The sequence below is a fragment of the Protomyctophum bolini genome (assembly GCF_963924005.1).
Source record: "Protomyctophum bolini genome assembly, chromosome: 6".
NCBI classification, from domain to species: domain Eukaryota; kingdom Metazoa; phylum Chordata; class Actinopteri; order Myctophiformes; family Myctophidae; genus Protomyctophum; species Protomyctophum bolini.
In genome coordinates this window covers 49,323,585-49,351,567 of record NC_137867.1, presented here as the reverse complement: position 1 = coordinate 49,351,567, position 27,983 = coordinate 49,323,585, and the positions used below count along the sequence as shown (strand labels likewise).

The window sequence follows — 27,983 nt, the reverse complement described above, 5'->3', positions numbered from 1 at the left end:
CCTTCTATTCTATATTATATTCTATATTATACAAATACCTTCTAAATCATGACAGTTTATACAGATTCTACAAATACCTTCTAAATCCTGACATATGTTGTTCCAGGGACCCCCAATCTGAACATATGTTGTTCCAGGGACCCCCCATCTGAACATATGTTGTTCCAGGGACCCCCAATCTGAACATATGTTGTTCCAGGGACCCCCCATCTGAAAATATGTTGTTCCAGGGACCCCCCCATCTGAAAATATGTTGTTCCAGGGACCCCCAATCAGAACATATGTTGTTCCAGGGACCCCCCATCTGAACATATGTTGTTCCAGGGACCCCCCCATCTGAAAATATGTTGTTCCAGGGACCCCCAATCTGAACATATGTTGTTCCAGGGACCCCCCATCTGAACATATGTTGTTCCCCCCCTCCCCCAGAAGCAAACATTTAAAGTAAAAAATGTTCGCTCTGAAGGTCAATGGTTTGCGCCACATTTTCACGATTAAAAAAATCACCCCCGTGTGAAGTGTTACAACTCCCCTATCCCCCCCCTCCTCCTCCTCCTCCTCTCCTCCCCCTCCTCCTCCTCCTCTCTCTCATTAGCAGGCAACAGAGCAGCACTATTTCTCTCTCCGTTTCTGGCACAACAGCGCCCCTACTGGTACTAATAGTCATAAACTGGTGCTCAGATACACATCGGCGGGTGAACCAACAGGTAACAGCTAGCTATAACACGCCACAGACCGACCAATGGGGTGGACATGGAGATGATGACGCAGACCGGCCAATGGGGTGGACATGGAGATGATGACACAGACCAATGGGGTGGACATGGAGATGATGACTCAGACCAATGGGGTGGACATGGAGATGATGACACAGACCAATGGGGTGGACATGGAGATGATGACTCAGACCAATGGGGTGGACATGGAGATGATGACACAGACCAATGGGGTGGACATGGAGATGATGACTCAGACCAATGGGGTGGACATGGAGATGATGACACAGACCAATGGGGTGGACATGGAGATGATGACACAGACCAATGGGGTGGACATGGAGATGATGACACAGACCAATGGGGTGGACATGGAGATGATGACACAGACCAATGGGGTGGACATGTAGATGATGACACAGACCAATGGGGTGGACATGGAGATGATGACTCAGACCAATGGGGTGGACATGGAGATGATGACTCAGACCAATGGGGTGGACATGGAGATGATGACTCAGACCAATGGGGTGGACATGGAGATGATGACACAGACCAATGGGGTGGACATGGAGATGATGACTCAGACCAATGGGGTGGACATGGAGATGATGACACAGACCAATGGGGTGGACATGGAGATGATGACTCAGACCAATGGGGTGGACATGGAGATGATGACTCAGACCAATGGGGTGGACATGGAGATGATGACACAGACCAATGGGGTGGACATGGAGATGATGACTCAGACCAATGGGGTGGACATGGAGATGATGACACAGACCAATGGGGTGGACATGGAGATGATGACTCAGACCAATGGGGTGGACATGGAGATGATGAGGAGCGTAATGGTGGACTGACGGACACACAGAGCTTACCTCCAGAAATGGAAGGCATGCAGAGGACTGCACGGGCTGCACGGACTAGTGGGAGTCGGACTCAGACTCCTGGGAGTCAGGCTGCAAGTTAAATGAGAGGGGGGGTCAATACAACACAGGTCTTTTATCCCATTCTGACCTGAGATCAGATTCATACCAGGTTTTCCACTGGACACGCACTGGTCTGATTAACCCATTCTGACCTGAGATCAGATTCTAAAAATGTCAGTCGTTCTTCAAAAAATAGCAGACCTCTACAAGCTCGTAGCGCGCCACTCGGTGCAGGCGCGCTATGAGCTTGTAGATCTGCTGTTTTTCAATAGCTAAAGCATAACATGATGCTAACACCAAAATGGGTTCCCGTTCAGAATGGGTTATTAACCGATTTAAGGCCTCTGGTCTCACGTAAAAAGGACCTGAGTTGTACAATAGAATACTGGTCTTTTTTGTTTTAAGCACACGGGAGGAGTGGGCACCTCAATGTCAAACAAAAAGTGTTTTTTTACAAACAGCAGCTCATGAATGTGACAAACGACGAAAAACAGTCTAAGTCCAGACTATTCATCCATCATGTAGCCTCTCTAAATGATAGATAAGGGGTCAGGACAACGAGGCCTTTTCGTGGAGAGGTCAGAATGACATTTGGACTGTTTTTACCATCTGTGGTACTCAAGAAGACCTATAGTCACACATGAGTCTTACTGAGGACCTATGGTGCCGATTGGCTGCCACACACGCTGCTGTCATGTATTGGTTACTCAGGTCACATGACCAGGAAACAGTTAACAGGAAGCAGGTGACAGACATCTTTAGAGACACCCAATGTTATGTAACGTAATGTTATGATTGAGTCCGGCCGGTTGAGAGGACCGTAAGCATTGTTATAGAGTGTGTTCAGTAACGGTGTTAAATAGCTCTATAGTGTGACAGTAATCATTGCTATAGAGTGTGTTCAGTAACGGTGTTAAATAGCTCTATAGTGTGACAGTAATCATTGCTATAGAGTGTGTTCAGTAACAGTGTTAAATAGCTCTATATTGTGACAGTAATCATTGCTATAGAGTGTGTTCAGTAACTGTTAAATAGCTCTATATTGTGACAGTAATCATTGCTATAGTGTGTGTTTCAGTAACAGTGTTAAATAGCTCTATAGTGTGACAGTAATCATTGCTATAGAGTGTGTTCAGTAACAGTGTTAAATAGCTCTATATTGTGACAGTAATCATTGCTATAGAGTGTGTTCAGTAACAGTGTTAAATAGCTCTATAGTGTGACAGTAATCATTGCTATAGTGTGTATTCAGTAACAGTGTTAAATAACTCTATATTGTGACAGTAATCATTGCTATAGTGTGTGTTCAGTAACAGTGTTAAATAGCTCTATATTGTGACAGTAATCATTGCTATAGAGTGTGTTTCAGTAACGGTGTTAAATAGCTCTATATTGTGACAGTAATCATTGCTATAGAGTGTGTTTCAGTAACGGTGTTAAATAGCTCTATAGTGTGACAGTAATCATTGCTATAGAGTGTGTTCAGTAACAGTGTTAAATAGCTCTATATTGTGACAGTAATCATTGCTATAGAGTGTATTCAGTAACAGTGTTAAATAGCTCTATATTGTGACAGTAATCATTGCTATAGTGTGTGTTCTCAGTAACAGTGTTAAATAGCTCTATATTGTGACAGTAATCATTGCTATAGTGTGTGTTCAGTAACAGTGTTAAATAGCTCTATATTGTGACAGTAATCATTGCTATAGAGTGTGTTCAGTAACGGTGTTAAATAGCTCTATATTGTGACAGTAATCATTGCTATAGAGTGTGTTCAGTAACAGTGTTAAATAGCTCTATATTGTGACAGTAATCATTGCTATAGAGTGTGTTCAGTAACGGTGTTAAATAGCTCTATATTGTGACAGTAATCATTGCTATAGAGTGTGTTCAGTAACAGTGTTAAATAGCTCTATATTGTGACAGTAATCATTGCTATAGAGTGCTCCATACGGTGACGATAACAGACGCTCTGTACGGTGACGATAACAGACGCTCTGTACGGTGACGATAACAGACACTCTGTACGGTGACGATAACAGACACTCTGTACGGTGACGATAACAGACACTCTGTACGGTGACGATAACAGACACTCTGTACGGTGACGATAACAGACGCTCTGTACGGTGACGATAACAGACACTCTGTACGGTGACGATAACAGACGCTCTGTACGGTGACGATAACAGACGCTCTGTACGGTGACGATAACAGACGCTCTGTACGGTGACGATAACAGACGCTCTGTACGGTGACGATAACAGACGCTCTGTACGGTGACGATAACAGACGCTCTGTACGGTGACGATAACAGACGCTCTGTACGGTGACCATAACTACGAGAACGATTGAGTTGATTAACGGCGTTTAAACGAGCCAATGAGATGACTGGGTTAACATTGAGGTGTCCAGTCTTCAGGTTACCGTTTTACCACTTAAAGAATGTTCCTTAAATCACTGAAACCCTCCAAAGAAAAGGGGGGGGGTGGGGGGGTAAAAGAAAACAGGTTTACGGCTGTACTTGAACCACTCTTTTTTTCCCCCACAATCTACCCCCCCCCCCCCCCCCCTCTATCCCCCCTTGACGGGGTTAATCGGAAAACCCTCTGCTTGGCAACAACACGCGCACCGCACGCACACACACACACACAACCAAAGGCACCATAGCAAAACAGCATCCTTCCTGTGTATGTGAAAGCACTGTGCGTGTGCGTGCATGTGCGTGCGTGCGTGATAGCCAAAAGCCATGATGCTGTGCATCTGCGACAGTCCTTCACCTGACATCCTCTCTCCCTCCCCCTCCCTCCCTCCCTCTCCTCTCCTCTCCCTCCCTCCCTCCCTCCCTCCCTCCCTCCCCTCCCCCCTCCCTCCCCCCCTCCCCTCTCCCTCCCTCCCTCCCTCCCTCCCCCCCCCTCCCTCTCTCCCTCTCTCATTCTCTCTGCTTGTTGATGTCGATGCTAGTGTTGCACAAACGCATAATAACACGACGAAAAAGCAAAGCAGCTGCAGCGCACGCACACACACACACACACACACACACACACACACACACACACACACACACGACACACACACACCACACACACACACACACACACACACACACACACACACACACACACACACACACACACACACACACACACACACACACACACACACACACACACCACGCACACGCACAGTCATGCACAAAAGCACCTGTCATCAGCAGGTTAAAGCGATGGACTTGAACCCCCCCCCACTCAATAAAATAAATCTACAAGCTCACAACGTGTGTCTCATATGCTTGTAGATCTGCTATCTCTTTGGTGTACTGTGGGGAAAAACAGATCTCTCTCTCTCTCTCTCTCTCTCTAAGCGCACCACACACACACACACACACAGCACAGATATACACACACACACAGCACAGATATACACACACACACACACACAGCACAGATACACACACACACACACACACACAGCACAGATATACACACACACACACAGCACAGATATACACACACACACACACACAGCACAGATATACACACACACACACACAGCACAGATATACACACACACACACAGCACAGACACACACACACAGCACAGATACACACACACACACACACAATACTCACTCCAGCGTCAGTCCGGGGATCCTCAGCCTCTCGCGTTGGGCTTTCATGGTTGAAACAACCGACGGTTCCGTCGCTAAGACGCGCCTCAACGCTACGGCTCTGTTGATGTTGACATCACCGTCTGTCTGTGCTTAGCCCCCTGTCTGTCTGTCTGTGCTTAGCCCCCTGTCTGTCTGTCTGTGCTTAGCCCCCTGTCTGTCTGTCTGTGCTTAGCCCCCTGTCTGTCTGTCTGTCTGTGCTTAGCCCCCTGTCTGTCTGTGCTTAGCCCCCTGCGTGCAACGACAGATAGCCCACACCAGCCGCCATGCTGATAAAGCAGACCTCTCTCTCTCTCTCTCTCTCTCTCTCTCTCTCTCTCTCTCTCTCTCTCTCTCTCTCTCTCTCTCTCTCTCTCTCTCTCTCTCTCTCTCTCTCTCTCTCTCTCTCTCTCTCTCTCTCTCTCTCTCTCTCTCTCTCTCTCCTCTGCGCTGGGTGTGGGGGGGCAGGACAATGACCCCCCCCCCCCCTGCACACACACACCCCTCGTCACACCCCCTAGGAAACGCCCCCCCACCCACCGGCCCCCACCCCTCCTCGCCTCGCTGCTATACAAACACGCACACGGTCGTGTGTGTGTGTGTGTGTGTGTGTGTGTGTGTGTGTGTGGTGTCAGCCTACCCCCCCCCCCCCCCCCCCCCCCCCCACAAACACACACACCCTCCCTCCCAGCAGATGGTGGTGTGAGCCTGGCTAACAGGCTAACCATGCTTCTATTTAGATTGTGTGTGTGTGTGTGTGTGTGTGTGTGTGTGTGTGTGTGTGTGTAGCGGAGCGTCCCCGGCTAGCGGCCCGGCAGCATCAACCATCATGATGATGACGGATGCAAGACTACGATGGTCACGTGATGTGATGATGTCATTGAACTCGTGCGCACGCAAACACGCACACACACACACACACACACACACACACAGGGGCTGATGTCATCTTTTATTCAAGCCAAAGCACGCACAAGCACACGCGCACACACACACACACACACACACACACACACACACACACACACACACACACACACCTTGTACAGGAGCACACACACACACACACTGTACAGGAGCCTCTGTTGTCCAGTCATTTCAAGGCCAATTAAAAAAAAAGGATGTCAAATTAAATGCCTTTAGCTACAAATCCACCTCCAGGGCCCCCTAGTGGACGCAGCAATGTCTGTCTGTCTGTCTGTCTGTCTGTCTGTCTGTCTGTCTGTCTGTCTGCCTGTCTGTCTGCCTGTCTGTCTGCCTGTCTGCCTGTCTGCCTGTCTGTCTGTCTGCCTGTCTGTCTGCCTGCCTGTCTGTCTGCCTGCCTGTCTGTCTGTCTGTCTGTCTGTCTGTCTGTCTGTCTGTCTGTCTGTCTGTCTGCCTGTCTGTCTGCCTGTCTGCCTGTCTGCCTGCCTGTCTGTCTGTCTGTCTGTCTGCTGCCTGTCTGTCTGTCTGTCTGTCTGCCTGTCTGCCTGTCTGTCTGTCTGTCTGTCTGTCTGCCTGTCTGTCTGCCCCATGTTGTGTATTACGAACGACTTGGTTGAAATACCATGACAAAAATGTTCACTGATGAAAACTAAATGGAAACTAAATATATCAACTATTCTGTCAACAGATAAAAGCCTAGACTAAAATGTTAAGAAGGGCTCTAGTGGACAAGAGATCCATGCAGTATCAGTCATTCTACACTTGGTTGCACGCTGAAAATAGCAGATCTACAAGCTCACAACGCATACAGTGCTGAAGTACATGCATACGCCACCACTGCGTGTGCATGCCGCGTGAGGCACGACGTCACAACGTGATTGGTGGGATTATGAACCGCGGCACAGCGTGATTGGTGGGACCATTGTGGCGAGCGTGACACGAGAAACAAAGGGAGGATAAAGCGCGACGAATCGGTTGTTCTGCTTCGTCGCAGAAGAGAAGACGGAGCGCTGAGACTCCGCCTTCACCGCAGGCTGCGTACTCAATGGGCCGTTTGGTCACATGACCAGCTAGGAGGGGTTGACCATTAACAGGAGGGGTTGACCCTGACCAGCTAGGAGGGTTTGTGTAAATAAACACAAACACGTGTAAACACAAACATTGTTTTGCTACCACCACCTATGACTATAGTTTGGAGTACTAGAATTAATAGTTTTGAGCATTAGTATAGTCATGGCTTTTTTTGATAATTCTGGGGGTTCATGATATGAAATATTTTGAAATAACTGCACTGACATAGAAACGTGAGGTCTTTCAGACAACTGTCATGATTTAGAAGACATTTGTATAGAATCGAACTTAGGAATGGGTTTTTTTTGTGGATATTTCAGACAGAAACACATGATCCAGAGAATGAGCTGAACACTCTCAGAGTTAAACACATGATCCAGAGAATGAGCTGAACACTCTCAGAGTTAAACACATGATCCAGAGAATGAGCTGAACACTCTCAGAGTTAAACACATGATCCAGAGAATGAGCTGAACACTCTTAGAGTTAAACACGTCCTCCAGAGAATGAGCTGAACACTCTCAGAGTTAAACACATGATCCAGAGAATGAGCTGAACACTCTCAGAGTTAAACACATGATCCAGAGAATGAGCTGAACACTCTCAGAGTTAAACACGTCCTCCAGAGAATGAGCTGAACACTCTCAGAGTTAAACACATGATCCAGAGAATGAGCTGAACACTCTCAGAGTTAAACACGTCCTCCAGAGAATGAGCTGAACACTCTCAGAGTTAAACACATGATCCAGAGAATGAGCTGAACACTCTCAGAGTTAAACACATGATCCAGAGAATGAGCTGAACACTCTCAGAGTTAAACACATGATCCAGAGAATGAGCTGAACACTCTCAGAGTTAAACACATGATCCAGAGAATGAGCTGAACACTCTCAGAGTTAAACACATCCTCCAGAGAATGAGCTGAACACTCTCAGAGTTAAACACATGATCCAGAGAATGAGCTGAACACTCTCAGAGTTAAACACATGATCCAGAGAATGAGCTGAACACTCTCAGAGTTAAACACATGATCCAGAGAATGAGCTGAACACTCTCAGAGTTAAACACATGATCCAGAGAATGAGCTGAACACTCTCAGAGTTAAACACATGATCCAGAGAATGAGCTGAACACTCTCAGAGTTAAACACATGATCCAGAGAATGAGCTGAACACTCTCAGAGTTAAACACGTCCTCCAGAGAATGAGCTGAACACTCTCAGAGTTAAACACATCCTCCAGAGAATGAGCTGAACACTCTCAGAGTTAAACACGTCCTCCAGAGAATGAGCTGAACACTCTGAGTTAAACACATGATCCAGAGAATGAGCTGAACACTCTCAGAGTTAAACACATGATCCAGAGAATGAGCTGAACACTCTCAGAGTTAAACACATCCTCCAGAGAATGAGCTGAACACTCTCAGAGTTAAACACATGATCCAGAGAATGAGCTGAACACTCTCAGAGTTAAACACATCCTCCAGAGAATGAGCTGAACACTCTCAGAGTTAAACACATCCTCCAGAGAATGAGCTGAACACTCTCAGAGTTAAACACATCCTCCAGAGAATGAGCTGAACACTCTCAGAGTTAAACACATGATCCAGAGAATGAGCTGAACACTCTCAGAGTTAAACACATGATCCAGAGAATGAGCTGAACACTCTCAGAGTTAAACACGTCCTCCAGAGAATGAGCTGAACACTCTCAGAGTTAAACACATCCTCCAGAGAATGAGCTGAACACTCTCAGAGTTAAACACATCCTCCAGAGAATGAGCTGAACACTCTCAGAGTTAAACACGTCCTCCAGAGAATGAGCTGAACACTCTGAGTTAAACACATGATCCAGAGAATGAGCTGAACACTCTCAGAGTTAAACACGTCCTCCAGAGAATGAGCTGAACACTCTCAGAGTTAAACACATCCTCCAGAGAATGAGCTGAACACTCTCAGAGTTAAACACATCCTCCAGAGAATGAGCTGAACACTCTCAGAGTTAAACACATGATCCAGAGAATGAGCTGAACACTCTCAGAGTTAAACACATCCTCCAGAGAATGAGCTGAACACTCTCAGAGTTAAACACGTCCTCCAGAGAATGAGCTGAACACTCTCAGAGTTAAACACATCCTCCAGAGAATCGACAGTATGGTATCGACACTTGCAGGGCTGGGATTGGTCAAAAATTGGGCCCTGCCATTTGTCCACCGGCCAGCAGACCGCCGCAGTCTACCGCCCCGCTCTGTCGAGGCGCTCACACACCAACAAGGCCCAAAACAATACCACCACTTTTACACTGAAACACATCCCTGCATGTGCACAGACATATTACACTGAAACACATCCCTGCATGTGCACAGACATATTACACTGAAACACATCCCTGCATGTGCACAGACATATTACACTGAAACACATCCCTGCATGTGGACAGACATATTACACTGAAACACATCCCTGCATGTGCACAGACATATTACACTGAAACACATCCCTGCATGTGCACAGACATATTACACTGAAACACATCCCTGCATGTGCACAGACATATTACACTGAAACACATCCCTCCATGTGCACAGACATATTACACTGAAACACATCCCTGCATGTGCACAGACATATTACACTGAAACACATCCCTCCATGTGCACAGACATATTACACTGAAACACATCCCTCCATGTGCAAAGACATATTACAGCAATGGATACTGGAGCCTGGACACTTATACTGAAACACATCCCTCCATGTGCACAGACATATTACACTGAAACACATCCCTCCATGTGCAAAGACAGAGACATATTACAGCAATGGATACTGGAGCCTGGACACTTATACTGAAACACATCCCTCCATGTGCACAGACATATTACAGCAATGGATACTGGAGCCTGGACACTTATACTGAAACACATCCCTCCATGTGCACAGACATATTACAGCAATGGATACTGGAGCCTGGACACTTACACTGAAACACATCCCTCCATGTGCACAGACATATTACAGCAATGGATACTGGAGCCTGGACACTTACACTGAAACACATCCCTGCATGTGCACAGACATATTACAGCAATGGATACTGGAGCCTGGACACTTACACTGAAACACATCCCTCCATGTGCACAGACATATTACAGCAATGGATACTGGAGCCTGGACACTTACACTGAAACACATCCCTGCATGTGCACAGACATATTACAGCAATGGATACTGGAGCCTGGACACTTATACTGAAACACATCCCTGCATGTGCACAGACATATTACAGCAATGGATACTGGAGCCTGGACACTTATACTGAAACCAGGGGGGCAGTCAGACAGATATTCTGTGAAGCCACTGAGGAAATCAGGACTTCCTGAAAGTTCATATAATGGCCTGTTGTGGCGCTGTCTGTCATTGGGCCCAAAAAAACCCCAATCTCCATAGAGGTCCATGTATTTGGGCCCAACTTCACCTAGACTGTATTACCTTAATAAACATGGTCATGAATACTTTCTGCTTCCAGTCACTAGTTTAAAGTCTCATTTCTCATGTCATAATATTCTTTTTGGAAAATTATGGTCCCATTTATTAAAATAATTACCATAAAGTTGCGTATGTTCTGAGGGTCGTGGCTATACCGTTACAGTCTATGATCGGGATCCACCCCCCCGTTCAGTCAAAATAAAAACCAACGAAGAGTAAGGGGGGGGGGGGGGGGGGGGGGAGTCCCGCCTCGTTGTCTGGGCCAGCCAATGGCCAGCTGGGCCCAAACGTAGCCAGCCAATGGCCAGCTGGGCCCAAACGGAGCCAGCCAATGGCCAGCTGGGCCCAAACGGAGCCAGCCAATGGCCAGCTGGGCCCAAACGGATCTAGAAATATGGCGACTTACAGTGCAAGGAATTACAGGCTTCATTTTACGTCCATGTTAGACCCGGGGAACGCTTTGTCCATATCTTTTTTTACAGTCTATGACTGAACCACATCCCTCCATGTGCAAAGACATATTACAGCAATGGCGGTGGGGGCGGCTGTACGTCAACTGTACGTCAACTGGCCATGACGTCCAGGCCCTGATACTTATACTGAAGTACTGAAGTAGTAAAGTATTGAAAGTACTCACACACTGCCTCTCCGTGGAAGACTCAGCTCCTTCTGTGAATGAAAAGAGAAAGAAGTGTTTTTTTAACTCCTTGACCATTTTTTTAATTAATTGGGGAACCCTGGGCTGAATCATAAGATGATCGCTATAAGAATACATGCTTGGATTATTAGCAGTCAGATCATGATAAACAAAACACGGGAGTGGTCATCATGACATGTCATGGAGCCAGCGAATGGCTGGCCAGCGTCAGCTGTAACCTCCATGTCAAGGAGCCAGCGAATGGCTGGCCAGCGTCAGCTGTCCATGTCATGATGGCGAATGGCTGGCCAGTGCCATCGTCACGTTGTCATTATTTTATCATGATCTGACTGCTAATAATCCAAGCATTAATAATAATAATAATAATAAAACTTTATTTGTATAGCACCTTTCATGACATGAAATGCAGCTCAAAGTGCTTTACAGAAAAATGGAGAATAAAAGAAAAGCAAGGCAACGACATTAAAAAACAAGCAGTAATGCAATACAGTCAGGACATGAATAACAAAAATAAAAAAATAAAATATCAATTAAAAGCAATGGTGTAGAAGTGCGTCTTGAGCTGAGCTTTAAAAATGTCTACAGAGGCTGCCTGACGAAGGTACAGTGGGAGTTTGTTCCACGCCGACGGCCCGTAGAAGCAAAAAGCTGCTTCCCCGTATTTTTTAGCTGCCATTTTTTTCTCGCAAAGCGAGCAGGCCAGCAGTGGAAGACCTTAGGGGGCGGTTTGGGACATATTTAGGCAGGAGTCATTAGCGATCATTAATCTTATGATTCAGCCTATAAGCCGTAGGGTTCAATACATTCATTTGATCACCTGCATGCCAGTTCAGAATGCAGTTGTGTTTCTTTGTTATCCCCGTTAGGAGACTGTAAGACTGACAGAACAACTAATAACCCAAAGGCTATAAACTTCTACCAACGACTGATTGAAAACACCTTGTGATTTGATTGTCAGCCACGAGTTACAACAATTAACAGTTTGCAGTCCTTTTACCATGGACATGCGTGCAGTTGCACCGATATACCACCAGAGGGGAGTGAGTGTCCATTACATTATTCACAATAATTGCCATCCTAAATAAACGGCTGTGAGACTCTGGGATGCAAAGCATCTTTCACCCGTTAAAAGAAAAATCACACCTGTGTGAACCAAGTGGCGCAACTCCCCTCTCTAAAAGCTGAATAACTCCTAATCTACGGAGCTCTCCATGGTTTGGTCCATTAGCGCGATTTTCGGAGGTTTTTGCTGATAATCCGGTGGTGTAGATGGAAACATTGGTGCTTTCTAGAGCAAGGATGGCTATATTTTAGCTCGCTAGCATTGATGCTATTTATGTAGCAACAACATCCACACACGGGTGCGGGTGCGTGCGCACACCAGTGGTGCACGCGCACGCATGCGCACACCACTCGTGCTCATTGAGGTACACAAACAGACAAACACGTACATACAGGACATTGCGAGCTGGTTGTAGAAGTGGTTGCACCACTTTAAAAAAATCACACCGACCCGGGCCAATCACCTTTGGCGATTTCACTTTTCTTGTCTTCGATGTTCGTGTTTTACACAAACACCGAAAGCTGGGCATGGAGGGAGGAGCTAAGAGCCCCTCAACAAAAACATTACAAAAATAGAGACTATATTTTATTGAGTCTAGCTTTGGGTGTATAACATCAGCCTAAACATCAGCAGCACAGGGAACTACAACGAAGCTGTAAAGGACCTGAGAGACAAGGCAAGAAGGGCATTCTATGCCATCAAAAGAAACATAAAAATAGACATCCCAATTAAAACCTGGCTTAAAATACTGGACTCTGTGATAGAACCAATTTCCCTCTATGGTTGCGAGATCTGGGGACCATTAGCAAACCATGATCTTGAAAAATGGGATAAACACCAAACCGAGACCCTACACACAGAACTCTGCAAATCCATTCTCCGTACCCAGCGAAAAACACCAAATAATGCATGCAGGGAAGAATTAGGACGATACCCACTCATAATCAAAATAAAAAAGAGAGCACTTAAGTTCTACAACCACCTAAAAGAAAGTGACCTAGATGCACTCCATAACAAGGCACTCACACACAGTGAAACTCTAGAGAGATGCCCCCTCAGCCAGCTGGCCCTGGAACTCCGGGCACAAACACAAACAGAGCCACGAGATAGAAAACCCATTGGAATAAACCAAATTATAAAACAGCAAAGGGAAAACTATCTGACACATTGGAAAGAAGCAACACAAAAGCAGAGTAAACTAGAATGCTATCTGGCCCTAAACAGAGAATACACAGTGGCAGAATACCTGAGCACCGTGACCGACCCAAAACAAAGAAAAATCTTAACTAGGTACAGACTCAGTGAGCACAGTCACGCAATCGAGAAAGGCCGTCATAGGCAGACCTGTATCCCGAGAGAAGACAGACTATGCACCCACTGCACACTAAATGAAGTGGAAACCGAGCTACACTTCCTAACCATCTGTCCATTGTACCAAGACATCAGAGACACATACTTCCCACAGATTACAACCACACACGGAGATTTTGAAAACATGACCAATGACAAAAAACTCCCATATCTGCTGGGCGAAGTACAACAATGTGCAAACACAGCAGCAAGATTTGTGAGTTGCTGTGATAGGAGAAGGATATCAAATGGAACACAACCACCCTAAAGACTAATCATTGTGTATATTCCTGCACTATACCTGCATTGAGTGACCTTGGTACATAGAAGTTGATCTATTGAAGATTCTGACCTTCAAAGTACATCATTTTTGTTTTGATTGTATCGCTGTATTGTTGTATTGTTCTTTCTGCTTTGGCAATGTAAACGTATGTTTTCTCATGCCAATAAAGCCCTTTGAATTGAATTGAATTGTATGTAACCCACATGTAGTCTTATGTCTAGCTTTGGGTGTATGTAACCCACATGTTGTCTTATGTCTAGCTTTGGGTGTATGTAACCCACATGTAGTCTTATGTCTAGCTTTGGGTGTATGTAACCCACATGTTGTCTTATGTCTAGCTTTGGGTGTATGTAACCCACATGTTTTCTTATGTCTAGCTTTGGGTGTATGTAACCCACATGTTGTCTCATGTCTAGCTTTGGGTGTATGTAACCCACATGTTGTCTTATGTCTAGCTTTGGGTGTATGTAACCCACATGTTGTCTTATGTCTAGCTTTGGGTGTATGTAACCCACATGTTGTCTTATGTCTAGCTTTGGGTGTATGTAACCCACATGTTGTCTTATGTCTAGCTTTGGGTGTATGTAACCCACATGTTGTCTTATGTCTAGCTTTGGGTGTATGTAACCCACATGTTGTCTTATGTCTAGCTTTGGGTGTATGTAACCCACATGTTGTCTTATGTCTAGCTTTGGGTGTATGTAACCCACATGTTGTCTTATGTCTAGCTTTGGGTGTATGTAACCCACATGTTGTCTTATGTCTAGCTTTGGGTGTATGTAACCCACATGTTGTCTTATGTCTAGCTTTGGGTGTATGTAACCCACATGTTGTCTTATGTCTAGCTTTGGGTGTATGTAACCCACATGTTGTCTTATGTCTAGCTTTGGGTGTATGTAACCCACACGTTGTCTTATGTCTAGCTTTGGGTGTATGTAACCCACATGTTGTCCCAACACAGACAGTAAATGCCATCGACAATGAGAACTGTTTTGAGTGTTTGTGTATAAACACAAACATTGACGACGTAGGTGAGGACGCAAATTCTGATTGGCCGGGATGAGATGATGTAATGATGATGTATGATGATGAGAGCGCCCCTCACTTCACACGGGTGTGTTTATTTTTCCGTCTAGACAGTGACCTTTTGACCTAGACAGTGACCTTTTGACCTAGACAGTGACCTTTTGACCTAGACAGTGACCTAGACAGTGATCATTATCACTAGTCATTATCATCATTATCATTCGTCGCATGCAATAGAGTGGCGCTAGAACAGGCCGTTCTGGAACATTTGGGGGCAGAGGTTCATCGTTGGCATCCAGGGAGCGTGTGTGGAAAAAATGTGGCATCGACCGGGTTTTAACGGTGCCGGAGATTAGCTGGTAAAAGACGGACACACACAGAGACTCACACGGACGGCGTGCAAAACATATATACTCTCTCCCCATGCCTTCGGCCTGGTGGAGACAAAACTAAAGAATCCTAGGATATGTGGGTCCTGGACCCCCTCGTTGGAGACCCCCTGGCCCCTGGGACCCCCTTGTTGGAGACCCCCTGGCCCATGGGACTACACTGGGAATAAAAGGCATTACAAAAGGAAAGAAAGGCCCAAGCTGCTAACAAAGGCTCATGCAGATTAGCTGCTGTTGCCCAAAGTTAGCAGTGTTTCACTGAGCAGTGCTGCCGAGCACGGCTGGAGCAAATCCCTTCGCACTTAACCCATTCTGACCCGAGATCAGATTCATACGAGGTTTCCACTGCACACACACTGGTCTGATTAACCCATTCTGACCTGAGATCAGATTCTAAAAATGTCAGACCGTTCTTCGATTTTTCAAAAATAGCAGACCTACAAGCTCGTAGCGCGCCACTCGGTGGCGCGCTATGAGCTTGTAGGTCTGCTATTTTTCAATAGCTAAAGCATGACATGATGCTAACACCAAAACGGGTTCCCGTTCAGAATGGGTTAACCCACTGAGACCCCGTGAAGGCATTCTACAAAATGTCACACCTGTGTGAACGGAGCGGTGCAACCAGTGTTGTTTTCGTCGAGTAAAAAAACTAAGACGAAGAATGTTCGTCGACCGCCTTTTTCCACTGGCGAAAACTAAACGGTAAATACATGAAGACTAAGTTATGACGACGAAAACTAAGACTAAATATACTGACGATTTCGTCAACGAATAAAAAACGAGACTAAAATGTTAAGAAGGGCTCTAGTGGACAAGAGATCCGGTATAAGTCATTTTACACTTTGTTGAATGCTGAAAATAGCCGATCTACAAGCTGTAAAATCGTGTAAAAACAGTGTAAAATCAGCCAATACGACGGCATCAAAATGCATTTTAGTCGACTAAATCAACTGTAGATTTTAGTCGACTCAAATCTTATGATGTTTAGTCGACTAAAACTATAGTCTAACACTAAAACATTCCAGGTGACTAAAACGAAACGAAGTTTAGTTCCAAAGACTAAACTAAAATTGAAATGTGCTGCCAAAAAACAACACACACACACACACACACACACACACACACACACACACACACACACACACACACACACACACACACACACACACACACACACACACACACACACACACACACACACACACACACACACACACACACACACACACACACACACACACACACAGGTGAGTTTCACAGTGTGTTTCCCATAATACCAATGAAATCAAAGCATACGAACAGTTGACAGACCGGTGGTTGGAATGATTACGTCTCCTTTCATTCCTACGGATATCTCAAACGCCTGACCTGCTTGTGGAACGTTGCGCAATTTCACTCTACAAATGGGACTTGTTTTTAACCCATTCTGAACGGGAACCCATTTTGGTGTTATAGCATCATGTTATGCTTTAGCTGTTGAAAAAACAGCAGATCTACAAGCTCGTAGCGCGCCACTCGGTGGCGCGCTATGAGCTTGTAGATCTGCTAAAAAAAAATTAAATCGAAGAGCGACTGACATTTTCAGAATCTGATCTCAGGTCAGAATGGGTTAATCAGACCAGTGTGTGTCCAGTGGAAACCTCGTATGAATCTGATCTCAGGTCAGAATGGGTTTAATCTCCTCTGGCGTTCCGGTTGCCTTCCCTTTCCTGCAGAACAACAAAACCACAGGCCTTGCATAAGAAGAAGGAAAAAGGAATGAAGTCTCCCCACTTCCTTTCCGAGCCTGTTGAAGCTGTGATGTTCATTCTGGATTCTGAAACACTTAACCCACTCTGACCTGAGATCAGATTAATCCGAGGTTTCCACTGGACACACACACACAACTGGTCTGATGAACCCATTCTGACCTGAGATCAGATTCATCCGAGGTTTCCACTGGACACACACACTGGTCTGATGAACCCATTCTGACCCGAGATCAGATTCTAAAAATGTCAGTCGTTCTTCGATTTTTTCAAAAATAGCAGACCTACAACGAGTGGTGCGCTACGAGCTTGTAGATCTGCTCTTTTTAAATAGCTAAAGCACGACATGATGCTGACACCAAAATGGGTTCCCGTTCAGAATGGGTTAAGAGTCAGGAAGCTATCGGCGACTCTTGGTACAAAAAGCTTCTCAAACTCATGTAACCCGTGTTGATTTTGACAGCAATTGTTTTATGTAGTTTTAGTCAGTCTTTTGAATAATTTTTTTATTTAGATTTAGTCATATTTTAGTCATCTGAAATTATTTGGGTTTTAGTCTAGTTTTAGTTGAGTAAATATCATATGAGTAGACTACATCTACAGTTGATTTTGTGGATAAAGAAAAATATTTGTTTGATTTTACACTTAAAAATAGCAAATCTACAAGCGCACACACACACACACACACACACACACACACACACACACACACACATTCAAACTAAGCTCCCTCTCTGCTCAGCTGCGTGTAGAAAAAAAAACATGTTTTGCCGTTTCTGTGTCTCAGTGTCTCAGTGTGTCTCAGTGTGTCTCAGTGTGTCTCAGTGTGTCTGTGTCTGTGTCTCTGTGTCCCTGTGTCCCCGTGTCTCTGTGTCTCAGTACCTGTAGCCCTCGTCTCCTCAGAATGCTGGACTGGTCCATGTGGTCACGACTCACGACGCCACAGCGCGGCGAGGGAAGAAGCAGATCGCAGACGCTCTGCTACGATGAACGTCATGCTCTGTTCCTATACCCGCACAGAGCACCGAGCGCCACGCTGCACCCACACACACACACACACACGCTGCGCTGTGTGTGTGTGCTCTGTACCCAGAGCACCCACACACACACGCTGCGCTGTGTGTGTGTGCTCTGGGTACAGAGCACACACACACACACACACACGCTGCGCTGTGTGTGTGTGTGCTCTGGGTACAGAGCACACACACCGACATGCACGCTGAGCTGTGTGTGTGTGTGTGTGTGTGAGTGTGTGTGCTCTGGGTACAGAGCACACACCCCGACACGCACAGAGATAGAGAGAGAGAGAGGGTCCAGAGGAATGACTCAATGCATGCAGAGCAGAATTAGGCCAATACCCTCTAATTATCAACATTGAAAAAAGAGCCATCACATTTTGGAAACACCTAAAACTGAGTGACCCCAAATCCTGTCATTATAAAGCCCTGAAAAGCCAAGAGATGAACATATAAGTCCCCTCAGTCAGCTGGTCCTGACGCTTAACAAACCATCATGAACATAGAACATAGAGAAGAGTCCCCTCAGTCAGCTGGTCCTGACGCTTAACAAACCATGAACATAGAGAAGAGTCCCCTCAGTCAGCTGGTCCTGACGCTTAACAAACCATCATGAACATAGAACATAGAGAAGAGTCCCCTCAGTCAGCTGGTCCTGACGCTTAACAAACCATCATGAACATAGAACATAGAGAAGAGTCCCCTCAGTCAGCTGGTCCTGACGCTTAACAAACCATCATGAACATAGAACATAGAGAAGAGTCCCCTCAGTCAGCTGGTCCTGACGCTTAACAAACCATCATGAACATAGAACATAGAGAAGAGTCCCCTCAGTCAGCTGGTCCTGACGCTTAACAAACCATCATGAACATAGAACATAGAGAAGAGTCCTTTCAGTCAGCTGGTCCTGACGCTTAACAAACCATCATGAACATAGAGAAGAGTCCCCTCAGTCAGCTGGTCCTGACGCTTAAAAAACCATCATGAACATAGAGAAGAGTCCCCTCAGTCAGCTGGTCCTGACGCTTAACAAGCCATCATGAACATAGAACATAGAGAAGAGTCCCCTCAGTCAGCTGGTCCTGACTCTTAACAAACCATCACCAACAATAACCAGCCCCAGGACAGTGACATCATTCCACAACAAATCCCACCCAACCAAATTATGAATCAACAGAAACAAAAATATGAAAACTATTGGCTTGAAACAACAAAAACCCAAAGTAAACTAAATTGCTATCTGGCCCTAAATAGACCATACACTGTACGGCAGAATATTTGAGCACGGTGACTGATGGCAAAGTCAGAAAAACATTTTTGTATTATTTACTATAGTCCTAATAAACCCCAGGAAATGACATCTGACCACAGAAGATCACAGGATCTACTGATTGTGAAGGTAGCCTACTGGGAGAAGGCTTATACTGTGTGTATAGGCTCAATATGTCAGTTTGTCACATTCAATAGATCCTGTGATCTTTTGTGGCCAGATGTAATTACCTGGGGTTTATTAGGACTACAGTAAATTAAAAAATCGCCATATTTTGTAAAAAAAAATACATATTTAGCCCCATGCTCGAATGCCCCCGCCCCCCCTGTCAAAAACTGCTAAAATCCCAAAAACAAAAGAAAGCAGCAAATGAAAGAAAATGAACACTCACCTTGTAATTTCACTAATAACAACCTAAAACATGAACCTTGGTTGAAAAAAATAAACTAAAGTTGTCCTTTTAAAAACATTCACTGTGAAAGAATATATATTCAAAGATGTGCGACACATTTTCATGATCTTTCAAAAATAGCAGATCTACAGTGCCACACCATGAGCTTGTAGATCTGCTATGATTTGACATGAAAACACACAGATGTGCAGCAGTACTGTACTTCCAAAAAACCAACAGAAACACATCAGCGCCCTCCAGTGGTCAGCTCGTTGTATAGTTGTGACTGCAAAACAAAATGCTGCTACTTGTTGCTTTATAACCTGTTTTATAACATGAATGTAACGATGCGATGCGACATGGCTCCGTTTATAAAAAAATGCCGTAGCCTCCAACTGTATATATACTTTATTGTATTTTCACACTTTCTTTTGGCAATGTAAACATAATGTTTTCTCATGCCAATAAAGCTCCTTTGAGTTGAATTGTATGAGGAAACGCTAGGTCTGCATTAGAAGCAACACAGCTGCGCGCGCTCTCTCGTCCCATAGTCGGAAGTCTCAGCCAGTTGCCCGGGCAACCGAGAGAATAATCACTCACTCACACCTCCACATGCAAAGACAGATGTGTGTACTGAGAGAGAGAGAGAGAGAGAGAGAGAGAGAGAGAGAGAGAGAGAGAGAGAGAGAGACGTTGTAGATTTGCCGTTTTTCTCGTACATGACACTTAAGCCCCGTTCAGACTGAAGAAGCTGCTTTAAAAAGCAAAAGCAGAACTCTAAAAGACGCAGCTTTTTTTTGAGAAAGTGGGCGTGTACAAGGTACCTGTCACTCAAGCTGCCTGGACTGGCTGTCTGGCTTTGAGACGAGAGACAGGCAGTTTGAGCAGATGCGCATTTGAAAGTCTAAAATGTAAAATAGCGACTGTAGAGGAGACATAATTATATATTTAGTTACATCATAGCCTATGTATCGATGAATAAAGAATATAATCTTGGTAAACTTGTGTGTAAATAACCGAACGGACGGGATCTCAATCCTCCCCGTCTTCAGTGCTCATGTCTCTCCCCCCACTCCGCTCTCGTCTCCCCCAGGCCACGAGCGAAACCCTCCTGGCATTTTTTTAAATGGCGGCTCTGTATGTAATGTTAATGTTGATTTAGAAAGAGCATACCGTAGAAATACAATTGTATATATCCAGCACGTCGTAAAAGCAATTAAAACAGCTTATGTTTACGTGTGATTTCCGGACATTCAGTCCGTCACTGACCCTCCTCGGCTGGCTACCGGTATGTGGCAGTAGGAGACCGCTCCTCCACCCCCCGGACCCTCACTACAGCATCAGCACATTTAAAGTTTGCTTTTAATTAGCAGATGATGTGAAACATTGTGCTAGTAGGCTAGGCATACTTTAATTACTTCATTAATAATCAATATCATGCTATGAGGTTCATCGATAGCCGATAGGCCTACATACATGAACGCAATAAACCAATTGAACCTATAGGTCCCCGAGCGAAAGTGGACCGACTTCTGGACCCTGTGGCCCGGCCCGCGGAGGACCCCCTAAGTTGAGACTGGGTGTCGAGGAGCGTACACCAGTGGTCAACACCCTGTGCTCAGGGCGAGGTCCCGCGACAAGGGCAATTAATTTTAGTGCGAGGAAACGTCCAGCAAATCGTCTCCGAGCACAGCTCTCCTCGGCGTTCCAGTACTAGGGAGTCGGGACTACTGCACTACGTACTGTGTGTGTGTGTGTGTGTGTGTGTGTGTGTGTGGGGGGGGTAAATAGAGGGGGTACATACAACTGATATAAAGGCTATTCATTATTTATTTTAAAGGTATGATTGACTGCGCAAAAGCTTCAACATACTACCGAGAGACACACGAGGAAACGGCACAGAAACGCCCTGAGAGCGGGCTGCTCCTCCCCTCTTCTCGGGGAAGGTTTTGGCGAAAACTCCGACACAACTATATTGTTTAGTTTGTCTATCTATCTATATCTGCTAATTTATCAACCGTGTGTGTGTGCACTGTTTAGTCCATCAGCGTCAGCGACGGATAGCGTTCTGGAGAGTTCAGTTCAGTAGTCCATCCATAGCTTCGATGAGAACCGGAGGGGGGGGGGGGGTGAATGCACGATCACTTGTCCCCAGAAACGTGACACTCGCGACGGAACACGGAACACAACCTGTTTTCACCGCTTCGACAACTTGTTTCTCATATAAACTTTAATTTCTATCGATAAATATGCTATGGTCTTGCCAAATATCCATTCATATTTCATATACAGCCCATATTTAAAAAGTTTATTTTTTAATGCGGACAATTGGGTCGGACAGCTTTTCCAGAGCTTTTTGGTTTTGTAAAATGAGCTCAACTCCGCCTCCTCAAACCATGCTGTGCTCTGATTGGCTACACGCAGATTTTTAAAGCTCCAGCTTTTAAAAGCTGCTTTAAAGTTCAGGTTCGGTGAGAAAAAAAAAACGCAAAAACAAAAAAAAGCTATTCTTCCAGCTTTTAAACGCAGAAGCTGTTCTGCATAGAGATAACATGGGACCACGAAGCAGAAGCTAGCTTCTGCTTCTTCGGTCTGAACGGGGCTTTAGGCGACTATATGATCACACCACTCACCTGAATATGTTCCTAATGTCTAAAGAAATGTATCTCTCTCTCAAAAACTCTTTCTTAAAGGACCACTTCACCACTTTCCAACCTATCTTCATATAATAGGTCCTCACTTTTTTAAACAATTATTATTTTACAAAAAAAGTTTAGATTTTCATTATCGTGAGAACGATGGCTTCCATTTTCGCATTGCAACTTTTCAGGACTAGAAAGCCTGCAGTTTCTATTAGCTTGTATTCCCCATCGATGATGTCACTGGAAGACGCTTTCTGAACTGCCCACAGCCCTCCTATGAGACACAGACCGAGTAGAAAGAAATTGCGCCATTTTTTCATGATTATTAGTGAGGACCTATTATATGAAGATGGGTTGAAAAGTGGTGAAGTGGTCCTTTAAATGATAAAACAACCCTTTCTCTTGTGAGTTGTGACGACCAGGAAAATGTTTTGACACGCACGCACACACACACACACACACACACACACACACACACACACACACACACACACACACACACACACACACACACACACACACACACACACACACACACACACACACACACACACACACACACACACACACACACACACACACACACACACACACACACACACACACACACACACACACACACACACACACACACACACACACACACAAAGCTTATCTGCCATCTTTCTATATTCGGTCCCGGAAAACGAATGCTATTATTAAGCAATATAACACGAGGGGGGGGGGGGTGGTTTAACGTCATTAACGCACGCCTGCGATGCTACAGAAGGGGGCGGGGCTTAGTTACCTGGTTGAAGGTGAGAGAGGGGGCGGACTTCCCCAGCGTCTGGGACATGGCGCGGAGGTTGGACGTCTCGGAGGACGGTTGCCATGTTTGCTGTCCTGCTGCGTACGGCAGGAGGTACTTTCCTGGAGGAAGAACGACTGATTATATACTGTTACTGTTCTACAACGGCTCCTACGTGGATTCTATTTTTGATAACGTAGGATGAGGTCATCGGATGCGCGGCGGGCATGCAGAAACGATCGTGTCCGTAGATTATTGTTTTACCGCATTATTTTCTCCCGAAATGCCCACATTCACATGTATTATAGACTGAGTACAGTAGTGCATCCCGTGGACACAGACTGAGTACAGTAGTGCATCCCGTAGACAGACTGAGTACAGTAGTGCATCCCGTGGACACAGACTGAGTACAGTAGTGCATCCCGTAGACACAGACTGAGTACAGTAGTGCATCCCGTAGACAGACTGAGTACAGTAGTGCATCCCGTGGACACAGACTGAGTACAGTAGTGCATCCCGTAGACAGACTGAGTACAGTAGTGCATCCCGTGGACACAGACTGAGTACAGTAGTGCATCCTGTAGACACAGACTGAGTACAGTAGTGCATCCTGTAGACACAGACTGAGTACAGTAGTGCATCCCGTGGACACAGACTGAGTACAGTAGTGCATCCCGTGGACACAGACTGAGTACAGTAGTGCATCCCGTAGACACAGACTGAGTACAGTAGTGCATCCTGTAGACACAGACTGAGTACAGTAGTGCATCCCGTAGACACAGACTGAGTACAGTAGTGCATCCTGTAGACACAGACTGAGTACAGTAGTGCATCCCGTGGACACAGACTGAGTACAGTAGTGCATCCCGTAGACACAGACTGAGTACAGTAGTGCATCCCGTAGACAGACTGAGTACAGTAGTGCATCCCGTAGACAGACAGAGTACAGTAGTGCATCCTGTAGACACAGACTGAGTACAGTAGTGCATCCTGTAGACACAGACTGAGTACAGTAGTGCATCCTGTAGACACAGACAGAGTACAGTAGTGCATCCCGTAGACAGACTGAGTACAGTAGTGCATCCCGTGGACACAGACTGAGTACAGTAGTGCATCCCGTAGACAGACTGAGTACAGTAGTGCATCCCGTGGACACAGACTGAGTACAGTAGTGCATCCTGTAGACACAGACAGAGTACAGTAGTGCATCCTGTAGACACAGACTGAGTACAGTAGTGCATCCCGTAGACACAGACTGAGTACAGTAGTGCATCCCGTAGACACAGACTGAGTACAGTAGTGCATCCTGTGGACACAGACTGAGTACAGTAGTGCATCCTGTGGACACAGACTGAGTACAGTAGTGCATCCCGTAGACACAGACTGAGTACAGTAGTGCATCCCGTGGACAGACTGAGTACAGTAGTGCATCCTGTGGACAGACTGAGTACAGTAGTGCATCCCGTGGACACAGACTGAGTACAGTAGTGCATCCTGTAGACACAGACTGAGTACAGTAGTGCATCCCGTGGACACAGACTGAGTACAGTAGTGCATCCCGTGGACACAGACTGAGTACAGTAGTGCATCCCGTAGACACAGACTGAGTACAGTAGTGCATCCTGTAGACACAGACTGAGTACAGTAGTGCATCCTGTGGACACAGACTGAGTACAGTAGTGCATCCCGTGGACACAGACTGAGTACAGTAGTGCATCCTGTAGACACAGACTGAGTACAGTAGTGCATCCCGTGGACAGACTGAGTACAGTAGTGCATCCTGTGGACACAGACTGAGTACAGTAGTGCATCCTGTGGACACAGACTGAGTACAGTAGTGCATCCTGTAGACACAGACTGAGTACAGTAGTGCATCCTGTAGACACAGACTGAGTACAGTAGTGCATCCTGTAGACACAGACTGAGTACAGTAGTGCATCCCGTGGACACAGACTGAGTACAGTAGTGCATCCTGTAGACACAGACTGAGTACAGTAGTGCATCCCGTGGACAGACTGAGTACAGTAGTGCATCCTGTGGACACAGACTGAGTACAGTAGTGCATCCTGTGGACACAGACTGAGTACAGTAGTGCATCCTGTGGACACAGACTGAGTACAGTAGTGCATCCTGTAGACACAGACTGAGTACAGTAGTGCATCCTGTAGACACAGACTGAGTACAGTAGTGCATCCCGTGGACACAGACTGAGTACAGTAGTGCATCCCGTGGACACAGACTGAGTACAGTAGTGCATCCCGTGGACAGACTGAGTACAGTAGTGCATCCCGTGGACAGACTGAGTACAGTAGTGCATCCCGTAGACACAGACTGAGTACAGTAGTGCATCCCGTAGACACAGACAGAGTACAGTAGTGCATCCCGTGGACACAGAGGTTGTTGGTGTGTATCGCGGCCCAAAACTATAAAGTGCGTTTTGGGACGCAAAACGTGCCCTATTTACATCACTGCAGCGCCCCCTATGGGGGGGGGTGAAACCCACCTGTCAGCGCGCCCCCCAGGCTTCCTCGCCGCAGACAGCCGACGTCCTCGCTGTGTTGTCGTCGGAACTTGAACGCTCCGTGGTGACTCAACTCCGGGTTGCTGGTCTTCATGTAGAGACAGCTGTCCGCCTGCAGGGGGAGACAAAAAACACCAGAAGATCTGAAAATGAACATTTCTTCAGCACGTGGTGGCAAAGTATGAGGCATTTCAACCCCATCAAAGAATGAGGCATTTCAACCCCATCAAAGTATGAGGCATTTCAACCCCATCAAAGAATGAGGCATTTCAACCCCATCAAAGTATGAGGCATTTCAACCCCATCAAAGAATGAGGCATTTCAACCCCATCAAAGAATGAGGCATTTCAACCCCATCAAAGTATGAGGCATTTCAACCCCATCAAAGAATGAGGCATTTCAACCCCATCAAAGTATGAGGCATTTCAACCCCAAAAAGATCTAAACATTTTTGTAAAAAAAAGGAAGACGGTTTCTAAACTGCACACAGCCCTCCTATGAGACACTAAGAAATCGTGCCATTTTATCATGATTATTAGTGAGGACCTATTATATGAAGATAGGTTGAAAAGTGGTGAAGTGGTCCTTTAACAATTAAACATAAATGGACCTGAAAGGGTCAAGGATCTAACAAGGACCCCTGGGGGTCCCCGGACCACGTGGAACCTCCTCAAGGACCCCTGGGGGTCCCCGGACCAGTGTTTAGCTCATGGTCGTGCGAAAGCCCAGAAACACTTTAGATTACGTGTTGCGGCCACCAGGGGGCTCCCTAGTGCCATGCACTGACTCCAGCTATCTCAAGCTACTCTGCATGTCCAAATAAGGACATAGAAACCACAGTATATTTGAACGTTATTCATATTTCAAACACCATTACTTGGACTAAAGGGCATATATTTAATGACGGGATACATTGTATTACATCCAGAGGCATTCAATTGTTGATAAGACAATAAAATATTGTCTATATATTGTCTATAATACAACACATACTTTCATGAATCCACTTGCTGACCGGCTGACGGGGGTTGAGCAGTTTGTTTTAAGGGGGTTATAATTATGTGTCATTATGCTTAAACCCCTTTTTGGTGTTTCAAACATCATGTTATACTTTATCTGTTGAAAAACAGCAGATCTACAAGCTCATAGCGAGCCACAGAGTGGCGCGCTACGAGCTTGTAGGTCTGCGATTTTTGAAAAAATCGTGAAAATGTGGCGCAAATCTTTGAATGTATATTCTTTCACAGCGTTTTTAACTAACATCTTTGCTTCTATGGGGGGGGGGGGGGGAGGGGGGGGGGGGGGTGACCAATTACATGATTTTTGGGGGTCCTGGACATGAAATATTGAGCACCACTGATACAGAAACATAAGGTTTTTTTCAGACATTTATTGAATTTCCGATGTCAGGCCTAAAACTTTGAGCATACAGTTTCACACCACACGGACACACGTGGCCTTTGCTGTGGAATGCAGATGTGCTCAGAGGAATAGAGTGGATGTTGTGAACATGGTTTCTACAGAATGCAGATGTGCTCAGAGGAACAGAGTGGATGTTGTGAACATGGTTTCTACAGAATGCAGATGTGCTCAGAGGAACAGAGTGGATGTTGTGAACATGGTTTCTACAGAATGCAGATGTGCTCAGAGGAATAGAGTGGATGTTGTGAACATGGTTCTTTGACCTCCTGAAAAGATAAACAACATCTTCCTTAGCTTTGGGTCTGAGAGGCAAACATCTCATCAAATGGTGAGAATAAATATGAATGGACCTTGAAAACAAACCACTGATCTGTTGTACTTCAGTGATATTAGTACGGAACATTGTGATATTTCCACTACTCATCTACAGTACTGTTATTTACACTGTTATTATTGAATACATTTACTGTTATTTACTGTTATTTACACAATGCAACAGCTGTACTGTATGTAACGATGCTGTCCTGTGTCCGACATGTCAGCTGTACTGTATGTAACGATGCTGTCCTGTGTCCCACATGTCAGCTGTACTGTATGTAACGATGCTGTCCTGTGTCCCACATGTCAGCTGTACTG

The 27,983-nt window shown here is 45.6% G+C and overlaps 1 protein-coding gene across 1 annotated transcript in view; it reads right to left on the bottom strand.

Moving 5' to 3' along the window:
* Positions 1–27,983, bottom strand: part of LOC308317083 (uncharacterized protein) — a gene marked incomplete at its 3' end in the record, with an annotated part of 110,115 nt that overhangs the window by 69,994 nt on the left and 12,138 nt on the right. Inside the window, exons 2-5 of the mRNA XM_080765874.1 lie at positions 25,908–26,037; positions 23,405–23,526; positions 11,419–11,450; positions 1,601–1,681 (exon numbers count right to left, since the gene is read on the bottom strand). Coding sequence (XP_080622000.1) covers positions 1,601–1,681; positions 11,419–11,450; positions 23,405–23,526; positions 25,908–26,019 — 347 coding nt within the window. The 5' untranslated portion in view covers positions 26,020–26,037. The remainder of the gene's footprint in view (positions 1–1,600; positions 1,682–11,418; positions 11,451–23,404; positions 23,527–25,907; positions 26,038–27,983) is intronic.